General features: G+C 36.0%; 1 protein-coding gene across 2 annotated transcripts; it reads right to left on the bottom strand.

The window, feature by feature from the left end:
- Positions 1–93: 93 nt before the first annotated feature.
- Positions 94–13727, bottom strand: LOC120195759 (DExH-box ATP-dependent RNA helicase DExH3-like). 2 transcript variants are annotated; one of them, XM_039197684.1, is made up of 9 exons: positions 13497–13727; positions 12736–12866; positions 12186–12388; positions 7710–7856; positions 6960–7268; positions 6812–6870; positions 5696–5847; positions 5500–5610; positions 94–230 (listed from the first exon to the last, which is right to left on the bottom strand). In XM_039197684.1, exons 2-7 carry the CDS (start codon positions 12776–12778, stop codon positions 5838–5840), a joined length of 771 nt encoding a protein of 256 aa, XP_039053615.1. In that variant the 5' UTR covers positions 12779–12866; positions 13497–13727; the 3' UTR covers positions 94–230; positions 5500–5610; positions 5696–5837. The 2 variants fall into 2 exon arrangements, with proteins under 2 accessions (XP_039053615.1, XP_039053614.1); XM_039197683.1 differs by having other exon boundaries at positions 12736–12928; positions 13497–13726.
- Positions 13728–14876: the final 1149 nt, after the last annotated feature.

Below are 14876 nucleotides of genomic sequence, written 5' to 3'. Positions count from 1 at the left end.
GTCTTGTACTTTGGTGGCGAGTGCCCGGCCCTCATCAACAAAGTTTGTAGCAAGCTCTTTGGATTTGTTCCATCCTTCGTGAATCTACCGTTGTCAGTGGAATCCTTTGGTTTCCTGCTTGTGCGGCCAAAAACAAACCTCCCTTCACATAGATCTCCAGACACTAGTTCTTGAACAGCAAGCATAAGGTACTTCCCTTCCCAGTGAATATCAATGCTAGGATCTTGAAGCTGCATATAGCAACGCAATTTATCATTTGAAACACGACAGATTAAGAAGAAAAATACAAAACCCAAAACATTAACCATGTTACTCAAACATGGAGTGTCAAATATGGGTGTGTTCATTTTTTAAAAAATTTCCTATATTTGGAGAATCATTACAGGGCCGTATTATATACGTCCGTATATATATCAAACATGAAAAGAACAATTAACAAAATCGGACTCTACTAAGGTGCTACAGTATAAATCACCTTAGCTGTAACATCCCAAATCAGGGTCAGTGACTAAATTGTAAATTTTGAAAGTTTTGTGTTCAATTTAGAAATGAAATTTAAAAGTCTTGGGATTTAAGTAAAGAATTTTAATATTGGATTAAATAGCAAAGATGGATGAACTAAAGGGGCAAAATAGTCTTTTCATGGGAAAGATTTTTATCTTCCTTTTTGAGTATTATAAACGTGGGAAATATGAGAGAGTTCCAGATTTCTCTTCTTCATTCTCTTCTTTTCTACCGTGAAGCCATAAGCAAAGGTAAGTTTCTTCATTAGTTGATTATTTGTTCAACTAAAGGTTTGGTTATGATTATTGGATGATAATTAAGCTTAAGGAAAGCTTAAATCATCTTAAAAACAAAGGATGGTGGAATTAGGAGGGATTAAAGATTAAGAGTTTTTGAATGAAATTCTGGAATAGAGTTCTTTACTCAAATTGGAAGATAAATTTGACTTGTCAATGGTTGAATTAAGAGATATGAAGTGATAGAATTGAATTTAGAACAAGAAAAAAAAATTAGTGTGATTCTTGAATTCTATGTAGAGAATTAGATTTTGAAGTTAAAGATGTATTGAATGAGTAGTAATGAGTTTAAGCATGTATATGTAAGTTAAGAATAAGAAAGGGATGATATATGAAGTGTTTGAGAGGAAATGAAGTAATTTTCGTGCTGAAAAATGATTTCTGGGTTAGGGAGAATCGGTACCCATTCAAAGGGGTACCGATACCCTCTCAAACGACAGAATTCCAGAATGTCATGAGGGTATCGATACCCCTAGTAGGGAATCGATACCCCCCTAAAGGAAAATTGTGAATATGGGTTTAATAAGTTCGTTTAAGTTGCTAGTATCCAATTACAAGGTGTAGGTATCTAATATTTGCCTTAAAATATACATTTATGTAGATTCTGAGCATAAGGCAATTCTGGAACATTTGGCAAGTAAGATCGATCAAGGGAAAGATTAGAGATCGAGATTGACTAGTGAGACCAGGTGAGTGCATATTCAATAGTATATGTTGTGATGGGAATAAGACTTGCGATGAATCTATTTCCTGAAGTGTTACATATGAATTCATGATTAAAGGCATGAGTTGAATATGAGTGTATGTATGTTTGATTATCTGAATTGATATGTTTTGTATGTGCCATGTGGTTTATGTAAAAACACGATTAAGTGTTATTAAGAGAATATAAAATAAGTTATGAAATTATAGGAATATAGAAGATAAGTCGAGAGATGTACGGAAATAGAAATAGATGTTTATTAAGAGTCATAGGAGAACAAATATAAGTAATATGATAATGAAATATAAGACTATGTGAATACATGGTTATGAGATAAAATATGTAATAATAGGAAAATATAATGAAAGTGAGTTTATGAGAAGTGATATGAACTAGGTAAACATGGGTAACAGTATATGCATAATGGAAACATGAGTTGGACAAGTACATAGTGGTATGATTTATTATGAGAATTAGTATAATATAATGGAGCTATATGAAAAGATTATAATGAATATATGAAATTGAATTAAGTAAGAGATTAAATTAGTACCTAAATAAAAATACTATTAAATGATATGTTTAGAAATATGACATAATTTATAATCTAAGGGAATACAAAGAAATGGAGCATAGGTAGATAATATGATATCCGTTATTATATCTATATGATATATGTCATCAGGTAATATGAAAGGACTGAAAATTTATATAAGCTATGAGAAAGTGTTCTAGGTGTTTCTATGTGTTATATGAAGCATATATGATCATATGTGAACAAGATATGATATGTATGTTTATATGAATATCTGAGAAATGATCTAAGCTATATGATATGATATATGTGCACTTTGGGATATATGTTATATGATATGGATCTATGTAACTACGTGAGAAAATATATAAGCTATGTGACATGTAAATGTGACTCATGAAAATGTTCTATGAGTAATTGAACTATGTGTTATGATAAGTATAAAAGAAAGAGAAAATAACTTCAGTGACCAAAAATCCCAGATAATATACGATTTCGACCAACTTTTTTTGGATTTGCGAAAATGACCAACAAAATCGCAATGTGATCTCTAATTCGCATTGCGATCTCCACTATCGCAAATTCGCGTTGCATTTCGCGTTGCGATATTTCGCGTTGTTATAGTTGAAAATCGCAACGTTGCGATAGTTGAAAATCGCGTTGCGATAGTCTACAATGTCGTTGCGATTTTCCAAATTCGTTGCGATAGTCTACAGTTGTCGTTGCGATTTTCCAAATTCGTTGCGATAGTTAAAAAAAGATTTTGTTTCTTAAGAATTTTCTCTAAAAAGATAGTATCCACGCGGACGTGTCGAAGACACGTATTACCACGACCGACCCGACCGACCCGACCCGAGACGAGACGGACGGCGCCGCCGCGCGAGAGTCCCCTTATTCTATCACTCAACAAGGAAGTGGGAAAGCCAAGCCTTAAATACCATTCCCAATAGTATTTCCAATACTATGTGGGATTTGAGCATTACCAACACTTGTTCCCAATAATATGTGGGATTGAGCCTTAAATAGTGAAATTATTTTTGAATGTTTTGCTTAAAATTGCAATAATCGCGATTGATTGTAGATTGACTTTTAATTACGACATATTTAATCGTATAATACTAATGCAATTGGTTGCTGATTCAGTTGTTTTAAGGTGCATGATTGTTAATTGTTTCCTGAATAATCACATTGTATTGGAAACAAGTGTTGGTAATGCTCATCCCACATAGTATTGGAAACACTATTGAGAATGGTATTTAAGGCTTGACTTTTCCACTTCCTTGTTGAGTGATAGAGAACAAGGGGGACTCTCGCGCGCCGCCGCCGCCGTCCGTCTCGTCTCGGGTCGGGTCGGGTCGTGGTCGTGGTAATACGTGTCTTCGACACGTCCGCGCGAATACTATCTTTTTAGAGAAAATTCTTAAGAAACAAAATCTTTTTTTTTAACTATCACAACGAATTTGGAAAATCGCAACGACAACTGTAGACTATCGCAACGCGAACTGGAAAATCGCAACATGAAACGGAAAATCGCAACCTGAAATGGAAAATCGCAACGCGATTTTCAACTATCGCAACGCGATTTTCAATTATCGCAACGCGAAATGCAACGCAAATTTGCGATAGTGGAGATCGCAATGCGAATTAGAGATCGCATTGCGATTTTGTTGGTCATTTTCGCAAATCCAAAAAAAGTTGATCAAAATCGTATATTATCTGGAATTTTTGGTCACTGAGGTTATTTTCTCTAAAAGAAAATGCCCATGTTATGTGTTTTTGAGAGCTAGGGGTATAGTTGGCATGCCAAGAGTCGAGGGTCTACGCGGTCTTTCGGGACATATATGTATTCTTTGGAACATGTGAGACACATACTTGATCCTTGGCATATGTATATGATTCTTAAGGAATGATATGTGGTCCTTCGGGACATATATGTATTCTTTGGAACATGTGTGAAGTCTGATGAGACACATACTTGATCCCTAGTATATGTATATGATTCTTAAGGAATGATATGTGGTCCTTATGGACATTATTATATGGCACTACGGTGCAATTCTACGCGGCACTCCGGTGCAATTCTACGTGGCACTCCGGTGCAATTATACGAGCTGTGGTGACAGCATAGTGCACAACCTCTATAGACTCACATATCTATAGTTCTCACATGTGTACATGGGCTTTAAAAAGAGAACATAATTTGATATAATGATATGTGTATTTCTCGTGACATGGTAGAAGTGCATATATGTCATGGTGATATGAGATGCTATGTGTTTATATATTATATGATTATAGAAATTAGTAATGTATTGTGGTTTATTAAAATATATATAATATGTTTATATTCATTATATGCTCATATGACGGAATTGAAGTAATGACAAGGGAATTAGTAAGGATAAGTAGGTTGGTGATATCAGAACAATGTATGTGATATATGTATATGATGTGTTATATGATGTGTGCATGATATGATATATGTGTGATAGGGGTTATGGTATCTGTTACATAATATACATGAATATATGTTGATGTATATGTAAATGAGTTGTATAATTTGATAGCATAAAAACAGTCATGCATGATTAGTGAGTATGAATTCTATTAGATGTGTTTTCTTTATGCCTCACTAAGTCATCGACTTAGCATGTGAGTGTTTCACACGCAGGTTACAGAAAGTGAATATGGAAGCTGTGAGGAGCAACACAGGTCAGCATCTCCCTTACAAGATTTCAGATCAGAAAATAGATGAGTTAAATGATTTTTGTTATTTTGAATATAGTTGGCATGTACTAATTGATTGAGTTAAATATGCTCTGATCGATTTTGGTTATTGTGGTCAAATTATGTAACTAAACTGCTTTTACTCAGGAAAGTTTTAAATTTTCTTTGAATTTTGTCAAGAGTCAAAGTTGAAAAGTTAATGTGACACCTCGGACTCGTATCCGGGTCGGGTACGGGTTGGGGGTGTTACATTAGCACTAACCTTGAACTAAACAAATTCCACTAATGCTAATTTTAACTCATCCTGAGCCAGCAACTGGAATTAACATCTATTTACAATTCTTGTTTTTGGTGCAATGATCATTAAACTCACACACACAACGATCGCATCTTGAACCCACGATGTGGGTGTTGTGGGTGAGTGCCCTTTTGGCCACTCGGCCTGAATTTGGGGCTCAACATCTATAAAGCGCACAATATGGTAAGTGCATCAATTATTTTTGGCATGTAAAACCATATTTACATAGTCCACAAAAAGATGCATTTCTGTAGTTTCTATTCGTACTCCTCTCAATTTCTTAGATAAATGGGTTAATCAGAGAAGGCACTTTAAAAGTACCCAAATACCGTTGATTGGTAAGACTATACCAAAATGCTAACACAAGACTCATCTTTTAATTTCTAATAATGTAAAAGAATGCATCATAGAGTTGCAGATAAAAATATTCTCTCACCTTCTTCTGAATAAGTCTATCAAGTTCCTCTTTGAGCTTCAAATAGCAGTCTGCCAAGCTAGAATCCATGAAGAAATCAATATATCCTTGCAACATTTTCAAATGCCCAGCCTGGGAACATCTAAGATATTAGCTAGAAATTGTGAACAATTCTTTAGGAAGGAAAATTATATGTACTCTTCAAAAATGAAATCACCTGTGCCCCACGGCTTAGAGCACCGCCAAAGAGAATCAGTATAGAATCAGATACACCAGTGGAGTCACGTATGAAAACTGTATTGACCTTACTTTTTCACCAAAGACCAGCCATGGGTAAGGAATTGTCTGGTACCGTGAATTTACAGAATTCTGAAACAAAAATCAATATCAACATCAAATAATTGCAGTGGCACTTAGAATTTATGTTCCAACAAGAGAGAGAGAGAGAGGGAGAGAGTAAATTAGAAAACCCTGTTATAATGATTTTAGGGTTTCATAGTCCAGGCACTGCCAAGAGAAGTTGAGGATCAATCGGAAATTACTAGGATGTATATGCAAGCATGAAAGGACGAGTTACAATTTTTGCTAAAATTTCCTTCTGAAGATTATCAGCAAGCTAAAGCCCAAAGCACCGCCTTCTTTTTTGATAACTTGCAATAACATTAAACACGAAAATACAAGAGCATGTACACCTTGGGTAAATAAATCTTACAATATCCACCCCAAGATTCACCTTTTTATGGCATTATTAACCAACCATAATTGTAGATTAGGGCCAACTGACCATAAATTTGAATCCATGTGCGATGAACTATGTACTCGAACGTAAGGCAAGTGTTACATAGGGTATGCTCAATTTTAAGGTTTACAATATATTTAAAAGGTCGGGATTAAAGTCATTAAACTAAATTAATAATTCAAATAATTTTTAAAATTAAGCAATTTAATGGCCTCACATGGATTTCCAAAATAAGCTATTACTTTGCAAATAGTATTTGAATTATGGTGCCAAACTTTTAAAAGTTGGCCCTTATTACTTATATTTTCTGCAAAAGCTTTTAATCTATTTGGGACAACAAAGTTTAGATTTCTTTATCGCTGTGTGTTAGTGTATAGATATATAAACCAAAAAAAGGTCAAACAAAATGATTGGCATAAGAACATAAAATATGAGAGAGCAATAACTGGCAGAAAAAGTGTTGCAGATATGAATTATTGAATTTTTTTTTTCATAGAAAAGGAGGGACTTCCAAAGAAGCATGGTATAAGCTTGATTTTCACATGGAACAACATATTCTCTTACGAGTTTCTCTGAATTGGTATTTTCACTTACCGCGTATAATAAAACTGGCCATCGTCCATTGTTTTAAAAGACATTGATGTCTCCCTGTGCTGCACATAAGGCACAAAATGAAAAATGTTATCTCATAATCAGTAAGTATTGAAGCTGGCTGCATTTATACATTATAATGAAGTCTCACCACAACAGATGATATTCCAGGAAAGAGTCCAGAGCATATGACAGCACGAACTAGAGACTGATTATGACTTAATTTATTGTTCAAAGCTGCATCTGCATCTACCAAGCCAGCTTCTCTTAGAATGAAACCAAACTGTTTCCTAAGAGAATGAATAGCCTGAAGAGTTTGTGCAGACAGGAAGTTTCTCCAACAATACTCATATGCTGATCCTTCTCTTTCTGCATCCTTCCAGCCTTCATACGCACGGACAAGAGCCATGTGATCACTGTAGTCTTTTGCAGAAAATCTGGACTTTGCTGTCCCAGCTAACTAAAACATAAAATGGGTCATGAGTTTTAAGGAAAGAAAATGACATGATAAATATTTCATGCTTTATTCAGGAATTAAATCCTTACAATACTAACTGTAAACTTATATAAATCCTTCTCTTTTCTATCAATAATTTAACAAAAACATAGAAATTATGTCCTGCAAACTTGTGTGCCATATAATGGCAGAGGCAGAAGAACATGCGATGGTTATCAAGGTGTCATTTCTCTGCCTTCAATGTGATTTGCAAATGGAGAGAACGGATAATATTTAAGAAGGAATGGAAATCATTAGCAGTTTTGACATACACTTTCCTAGAAGCATATGATAGTATCGAGACAGTTCAGGTCTTTGTCCTACTTCTCAACACATAATCAACATTGCAAGATAAGAAATTTAAAGAACGTGATTCAATTTGCCAAACCAATTTTATTCACTTACATCCTTCTTGTCTTGAGGCAACAGAAAAGGATCCCTGACACTAAGTCCAGACACTATCGTTAATACAGGATCAAAGCAACGGAAGATGGCACCCATGATTAGCATTTCCCTAGCTTGGGATCTACAGGAAGTATTGCCAAAACCTTCCTGATGGGAAGTACGGGAAAAACACGAGAGAAATAAGTAACAACAGCAAAAGTACTCCTCCCTCAATTCCACATTGAATATCCATATTTTACTTGCATGAAGTTTAAGAAAATAATTTATACTCATTTTTATTTTGAAATTTTGAAACATCATAAAAAGTTGATGTTTATGGTCATTTTGGTCCAAAAGGATGAGAAAATAAAACCAAGATAAATACATGTATGAAACGGTGTTGTCAAGGGCATCAAGCACACTAAAGGCGCTAAAGACCTCTATAAAGCCTGAGGTGCAAGGCACAAAAAAAAGCAGTTTCCCAATCAAAATAAGGTACATACATATATATACACATAATTGGTCTTTACTAGTAGTTACATAGATAAAGAAAAAGTGAGAGAAGCTCTAGCTTCTCTCTAACTTAGGCGATTTCAAATTTCAAATTTCAAATTTCTAGGGGCAGAGGGAGAGAGAGAATCTAAGTGAAGTTTAAACAACCTTCACTACCGTCATCTGTCGTTAGCCTTCCACCGTCCGTCGCTTGTCGTCCGCCGTCCTCCGACCACCGCCCACTGCCGCACTCCGACCTTCTTTTGACGTTGTTTTTCTCAAGGATCATCGTCTACCCACAGCGTTTCCATTTTCTTGGTTCTTTTTGATAGATTCCACTTCAATCGGAGCAACTCTACTCGCCTTTCTCCACCGATTTTTTCCCCAGCAGTCTTCCGAGTTTCGATTCATCCGTTCCACTGTGCACTTTTCCCACTGACTAATAAGCAATTACTTTCGTCGTCTTGGAAGAGAAAGGTTTTAGGACGGATGGCTCAAAGCTCAGGGAAGGAAGGCGAGATAGAACTTTGTTCGTGCAAAACATTCCACCTAGATATCATTGGAGTGGGTTGAGTCAACTATTCGGGAGGCATGGAGATGTGATTAGTTCTTATATAGCAAGGAAAAATGATAGAACAAGAAAGCGCTTTGGGTTTGTTAGTTTTTTCAACAGAGATGACACAGTTAGAGCAGTCCAAAGATTAAATGGATTCTGGATATTTGGACATCGATTATCAGTCAACGAAGCTTGGTATGGAGCTAAGAATCAAAACTGGAAACTGAATTATCCATCAACTTCCAATGCTACAACCAGGGTAGAACAAGGAAAAAGCGTTAGTGGAGAAAGTCCAGAGGAACTAGCAAAAAGGATGACTAGGCTAATACAGGGGAATGTAGATGAGGAAGTTGTTCGAAAGCTCCAGAAGTGCCTCGTAGGAACGATGGCGACGTTTTGCTCTTTGAGTCAGGTGGAAGACAAATTACAAGCAGGAGGTCTAGGAGAAATTAAGACCAAGTTCCTGGGAGGGAGAGATTTCTTATTGCAAATAGATGATGAAGAGTTATACAGAATCTTGAAGGAGCAGAACTGGTCGATTTTAAATGAAGTTTTTCAGGAAGTTCAACCTTGGTCAGAATCATACAGAGCGTCGGAAAGAGTTACACGGATTAAATTGTTTGGAATGCCGCTTCACTGCTGGAACCATAGCACCTTTAAGAGGATAGCACAACAATGGGGAGAATGCTTAGTGCTAGGAGAAAACGCACTTCAAGAATTGAGCTGCGAGGAGATAACTATTCTAATAGCAACTAGTAGGAAAGAATTAATTGATAAAGTGGTAGACTTGGAAGCAGGTAGAGATATATTTAGAATTAGAGTAGTGGAATTTCCCTCAATTACAAGTGATTCATTGTTTCGAAAGAAGGAAGGAAAAGAAGGTGCGGTTGTAGTCGATTCTGAATCATCGGCAGGAAGAAACGTGGACTCATCGGAGGAGAAGAATTCCGAGAGGTGTTCTGAGGAAGAAGACAGTCAATTATGTTGTATGGGGAACAGATCTAGAGGCAGCATCTTGTCGAGTGAGAACTAGGAGGAAAGGAACATAGGGGAGGAAATAATTATGGGTCTGAGGAATATTGTTGTTGGTCAGGGGAAGGATCAATCGCAAATCGAGGAAGCGGTGGAACACGAGGAAGTGTTGGATCACGCGGAGAGAGAGGCAGACAATGACAATAGGAAAATTTGTAAGACTGCACGTGTTAATGAGGGAATGAAGGATAATTTAATAGATTTGCCCATTTTCGATGGTCGATTAGAGTCAAAGGAGGTGGAGGATGTGATTAATATGGGCCTTACTAATAATTATGCTATCAAAAGATCCAAGGGTAGACTGGGTGGATGGAAAACCAAAATCAGGGATAGTATGTGAGGATTTGGACCAGAGCCTTTGCTTGTCAACACAATTGAGGGACGATTTTTTCACGCACAATTCCAGGCAGAACCAGAGAGCAAATGAGGGGAAAAACAAAAAATATAGCTCTCTCCAAATAATTCAAGAGAAATACACGACTCCCCAAAGGAAGACTAGATACTGTCGAAGTAAGAATAATCAGAAGAAGGTGCAACGCGAGGAAGAATTGACTGAACTTGAAGGCAGATCCCTATCTGATTCTGTCTTTCATGCAAGGTGGTAGAGTCAAAAGAAGGAAGCGAAAGAAACTTGACAGATCGGGAAAGTGTTGGGTATAGTATCTAAAGGCTCAGAAGTGGTTTTGATTTCGGAAAATTATAGCAGTGGAAGAATTGGAAGGTGTGTCACATTCCCTATCTATTGAATTTTAGTTGTTTTCAGAGGAAGTAGGTCGAGATGAGGATCTTATCTTGGATCGTACGAGGGATGGGCTCAATTGTTTATTTTTCTGAACTGAGGAGGATTGTTGGATGTATAAGTGTGAGATTGTGTTGATTTAAGAAACTAAATGAAGTGAGTAGTTTCAGGTGATTCGCATATGATTATTGATAATGGAGTTGGAGGTTCGGATAGTCTCCATCGACAAGACCAGCATTAAGTGGTAGAAAGGCGGATAGAGTGATTTCGAAGCTTGCTTTTTTGTACACTTATTGTGTGGAAGCTCATGGCTTTTTTGTTAGAATTTGGCTTTTGGGTTATGTTATCTTTTAGGCTTTGGGTTGGTTTTTGTAAAGGGGGCTTGTATGGTTGTTAAGAATTATGTAATTTTCGGTTATCATGAATTATAAGGAACTCTTTTCCTCCTTCCGCTGATTAAGGAGCACCTTGTGATCCATTAATCATGAAGGGGGTTTTTAACGAGGCCTACCATTCCTATTAAATATATATATATATATATAATCATATAATACATGTAAACAAATAATATATAATGATAACCAGTTAGATAAAATCTTTGCTCGAAATACAGCACAGGTAGAGAGTAAAGCAAAAAAGAAAACGAAAATGAAGGTGATAGAGCACGAAGGTTTAAAGAGAATGATGAAGGTGAGTTAAATTTTTAAAATTTTATTTGAAATTTGAACTTAATAAAGTTGGTAGTGAGATTCTAAGTCATAGAACAAATAACATTAACAGTATTTTGACTTCCAAAAGAAAAAAAAACAAAAGGAAGATTATGTTTGTGGGTGGGATTCTATTTAATAAGATAAACACCATTTCTGGTGTTTCAACTAAGAAAAAAGAGAAACTGAAGGGTCGGTGAAGATGGCTTCTTTTGTGCCTAGAATGAAGACAGCACAATAAAAGTGCAATAAAGCCACCGCCTCTTTTTGTGCCTTAACATCACCAGAATGAAACAGTAAAGGACTAGCTTTAGATGTTCAAAAAACAAAAGAAACCATAATTTTGAACCATCCAAAGAGGATAGATGGACATTCAATTTGCTATGAAAGGAAAAAGTGATATAAAGTATATGCTGCAAAACACATTTACACAGTATAACAATAGCTAACTAACCAAGATTTGTGAGATTTTCCTTCTCATCTAGTGCCCCAACCATTTTTAGAAACTCAATGGCGTTTTGGACCTGCCATTCATTATTTTGTTAGTGGGTCATGTTACAGCATTCAACAAAATGAGAACAAGATCAGAAATATAGAGACAGAATCGCAATTGCTAAAACAGAGCCAATGAAAGGATATATTGGCAAATATATATAAAAATAGAAATTGATGTCTTAACTACTAACCTTTTTATATACTTTTGAAAGGACCTTAACAACTTTTACCCTATCTATAGTCGAACATCTCTCAATTCTCACAAGTTGTTATACAGACAAATTTTTACAATCTTAGGCTTCTACCATTTTACAGAAGGATCAATGTTTTATCTGAATATCCATGTTGCTGGTCAAATATAATAAATGGAATCATAAGGTATCCAATAACTGGAGTATTACTCTCATGTCTTCTTCAATCAACAACCTTGTCCCATACATAAAGTATAACTAGTAAAAGCTTAAAATAGTGCTTACGGCCAATGGTTCTGGTGCTTGCAATGCTGCTGACAAGAATTCTCCAATGCTTTCAACCTGCAAACTTTTTATTTGCAAGCAGAGAGAATTCAAAGGAGTTCTCAAAAGTTCGGGAAGTTGATACTCAGAGAACGATTCATAAACACAACTGGGATACAGGTGGTAGCATACGCCTGGCTGCACACGACCAGCTCTACCCTTCTCTGCACCACCAAAATATCACTCAACCATCAGCCACAGAAGATAAATAGGCAAGATAGACACTATAGTCTCTGAAATTGTCTAAGGGTTGACCAAGTTCTAGGTAAACCAAACAATACTCTCAGGCAAGAAAAAACATGAAGCATCTCCTGGAGAATGCATAAACACACATGTACAAACAGGAAACTGAAAAAATTCAGATTGCTAACCTCCTATAACAATTGACCCAACAACACAGTCAAAATTCGATAATAGTGGTATACATGTACATAGTATAATGAGGTCTCCCTATTCTATCAAAAAAATAAATAATCAAAATGATATAAACCTAGTTTAAAAGGATACTTACTTGCCGTGCTGATGCTTGAGATATCCATGAAGGCAGCAAACATGGTGTATTATTCAGAGCATCATATGTGGTTTCTTTTGCTTTTCCACAATCTACCACAAAAACTACATCATTGATTGTAATGCTTGCCTCAGCCATATTTGTAGCAAGAACAATTTAGTATATTAGGGGGTGGTTTGTTGAATATTAGCTTCTGCAGAAAATAATAGAAGACAGTCAAATGAATGAAATGGAGCTGTGTAAGAGCATAGTTTTCCTCTGCTTTATTCAGGTTAATAAATTTCAATAATAGTTAAGCATCTGAGCTAACAAATTCGAGTTATTTATGTATTCGACCCCTACAAAATTTTGCTAAAAGGAATCAAATTATTACAGTGATTGATAGCACCCATGAAGAATTTTACAGAACTCTATTTTGGTGCTTGGTAGCTACTTAGCTGCATATTTGGTTCTCCAAAGACCCTGGATTAAAAGTTAAGATCTCATGATTTTAAGTTAAGGAATGCATAGCTAATTAAATTTCTCCTTCCACAACGTGCCTACATGCTATGCTTTAGTGTCCAATTTTGTATTATACAAATCACCTCCTTTTATTTTTCTTTGCAGAAACTAAATGTTCAACACCCATTAACTAAAAGTTACCGAGCTTAAATTTTATTTGAAATTCATAGGTTTTAACGTGAAATGTGAATGCAATTTTGTTTAGTCTGATAAATTATATCCAAAACTTAAAGTAATTCAAAGAACAACTATAAATCTACCTGTTCAGATGTTGCCATAGATCCATGGCATGTTAGAAGCAAAACCCTGTTAGGATCCCCCAAAAGGGGATGAGCTTTAAGTTGATCCCTCAAAGAACTGATATCTTCCCAACCAGTCATAAATACTAGCACAGCACCTGATCTTTCCTTTCGGCATATATGGCATAAAATTGCCTCAATAAGATTAAACCCAATGCAATCGGGCATCCAACATGCAAGAGAATCACGTGCTCTTGAACTATAATTCTCAAGCTTGATTGTTCAGAGCATCCTGCAGAAATATGAGAAAGGACAAAACATTCAAAGTTATGATCTGAATTTTGGTATTTAATTTTAGCTTTAGTGGTTTTCAATCAATACAAGTCACAAACAAGTTCTAGTGTTAAAAATATGTCAGGAACACATCATAAATTAAGGGAGTAATTGTGTTGACTAGTATTTGGTAAAACTATTTTAGGAGTGATTACGCTGATTGCTGTCAATAAAGATAATTTAGGTCATGGGCTCTAGACCCACTAGGAACACTCCCCTTCCTTCCCTATTGTCCCCTTCCCCTCCCCTCTAGGAAAGATTAGGATTAGAATTAGGATTTGTCAAATAAATAAAAGATTACTAGAAAAACCAATAGTGTCACTAAATTCCCATCTAAAGTGTGAATTTTTTCAAGTCTCGCACTTGGAGAAGACAATTTGATGTAGATTGTAGTCATGTAAATAGTTTAGTTTACTATTAATTAATGTATGTTAGTAATAGTCAGTATTTAAGATGTACTCCAAGTCTTATCTCTATCTTATCTCATCTAAAGTGTGAAAAGTCAGTGTTGTGCTCGCTCCCTATGTATTTTCTTTCCATTTTCAAAATTCCAGCTTCTGTGCTAAAGAAACTAAATTCTATCATGGCTTCATTTTTGTTGGGGGGGGGGTGCAGCGGATAAAAAAATATCCACTGGTTAAATTGGAGTTCGGTTAGTAAACCAAAAAGATTGGGGGGTCTAGGGGTCCCGAATTTATTACTCTTGAACAGAGCATTATTGGGGAAGTGGGTTTGGAAGCTTGCATCAGAGAAAGAGTCTTGGTGGCAGAGGGTGCTATGTGGTGTTTATGACATGGATCCGAAATGCATAATGATGGGGAATTCGTGGCCAGCCCATGCATCATGGATTTGGAGAGGTGTGGTTAAAAATTTCTTTTCCGATGATGGTTTTGGGGATTGTATTAGGAAGAATATGCGTTTGAAGACAGGGAAGGGGAATTATGTGCAGTTCTGGAATGATGTATGGTTGGGTGAAGTACCTTTGAAAATAAAGTTTCCTAGACTCTATGTTCTTTCGAGCAACAAATCGGGTAAGGTGATGGAGTTTAGGGTGAATAATGGCGCTGG

This window comes from Hibiscus syriacus, unplaced genomic scaffold, assembly GCF_006381635.1.
Source record: "Hibiscus syriacus cultivar Baekdansim isolate YM2019G1 unplaced genomic scaffold, ASM638163v2 tig00117021_pilon, whole genome shotgun sequence".
In the NCBI taxonomy this organism is placed as follows: domain Eukaryota; kingdom Viridiplantae; phylum Streptophyta; class Magnoliopsida; order Malvales; family Malvaceae; genus Hibiscus; species Hibiscus syriacus.
The sequence above is the reverse complement of the archived record's forward strand: the minus strand, read 5'-3'. Positions and strand labels throughout refer to the sequence as shown.

Coding starts and splice junctions, on each gene's coding strand:
- LOC120195759 (XM_039197684.1), bottom strand. CDS start 12,778: ATGTTTGCTGCCTTCATGGATATCTCAAGCATCAGCACGGCAA. Junction 7,269..7,709: donor TGCCTCAAGACAAGAAGGAT/GTAAGTGAATAA, acceptor TTTATGTTTTAG/TTAGCTGGGACAGCAAAGTC. Junction 6,871..6,959: donor CTGGAATATCATCTGTTGTG/GTGAGACTTCAT, acceptor CCTTATGTGCAG/CACAGGGAGACATCAATGTC.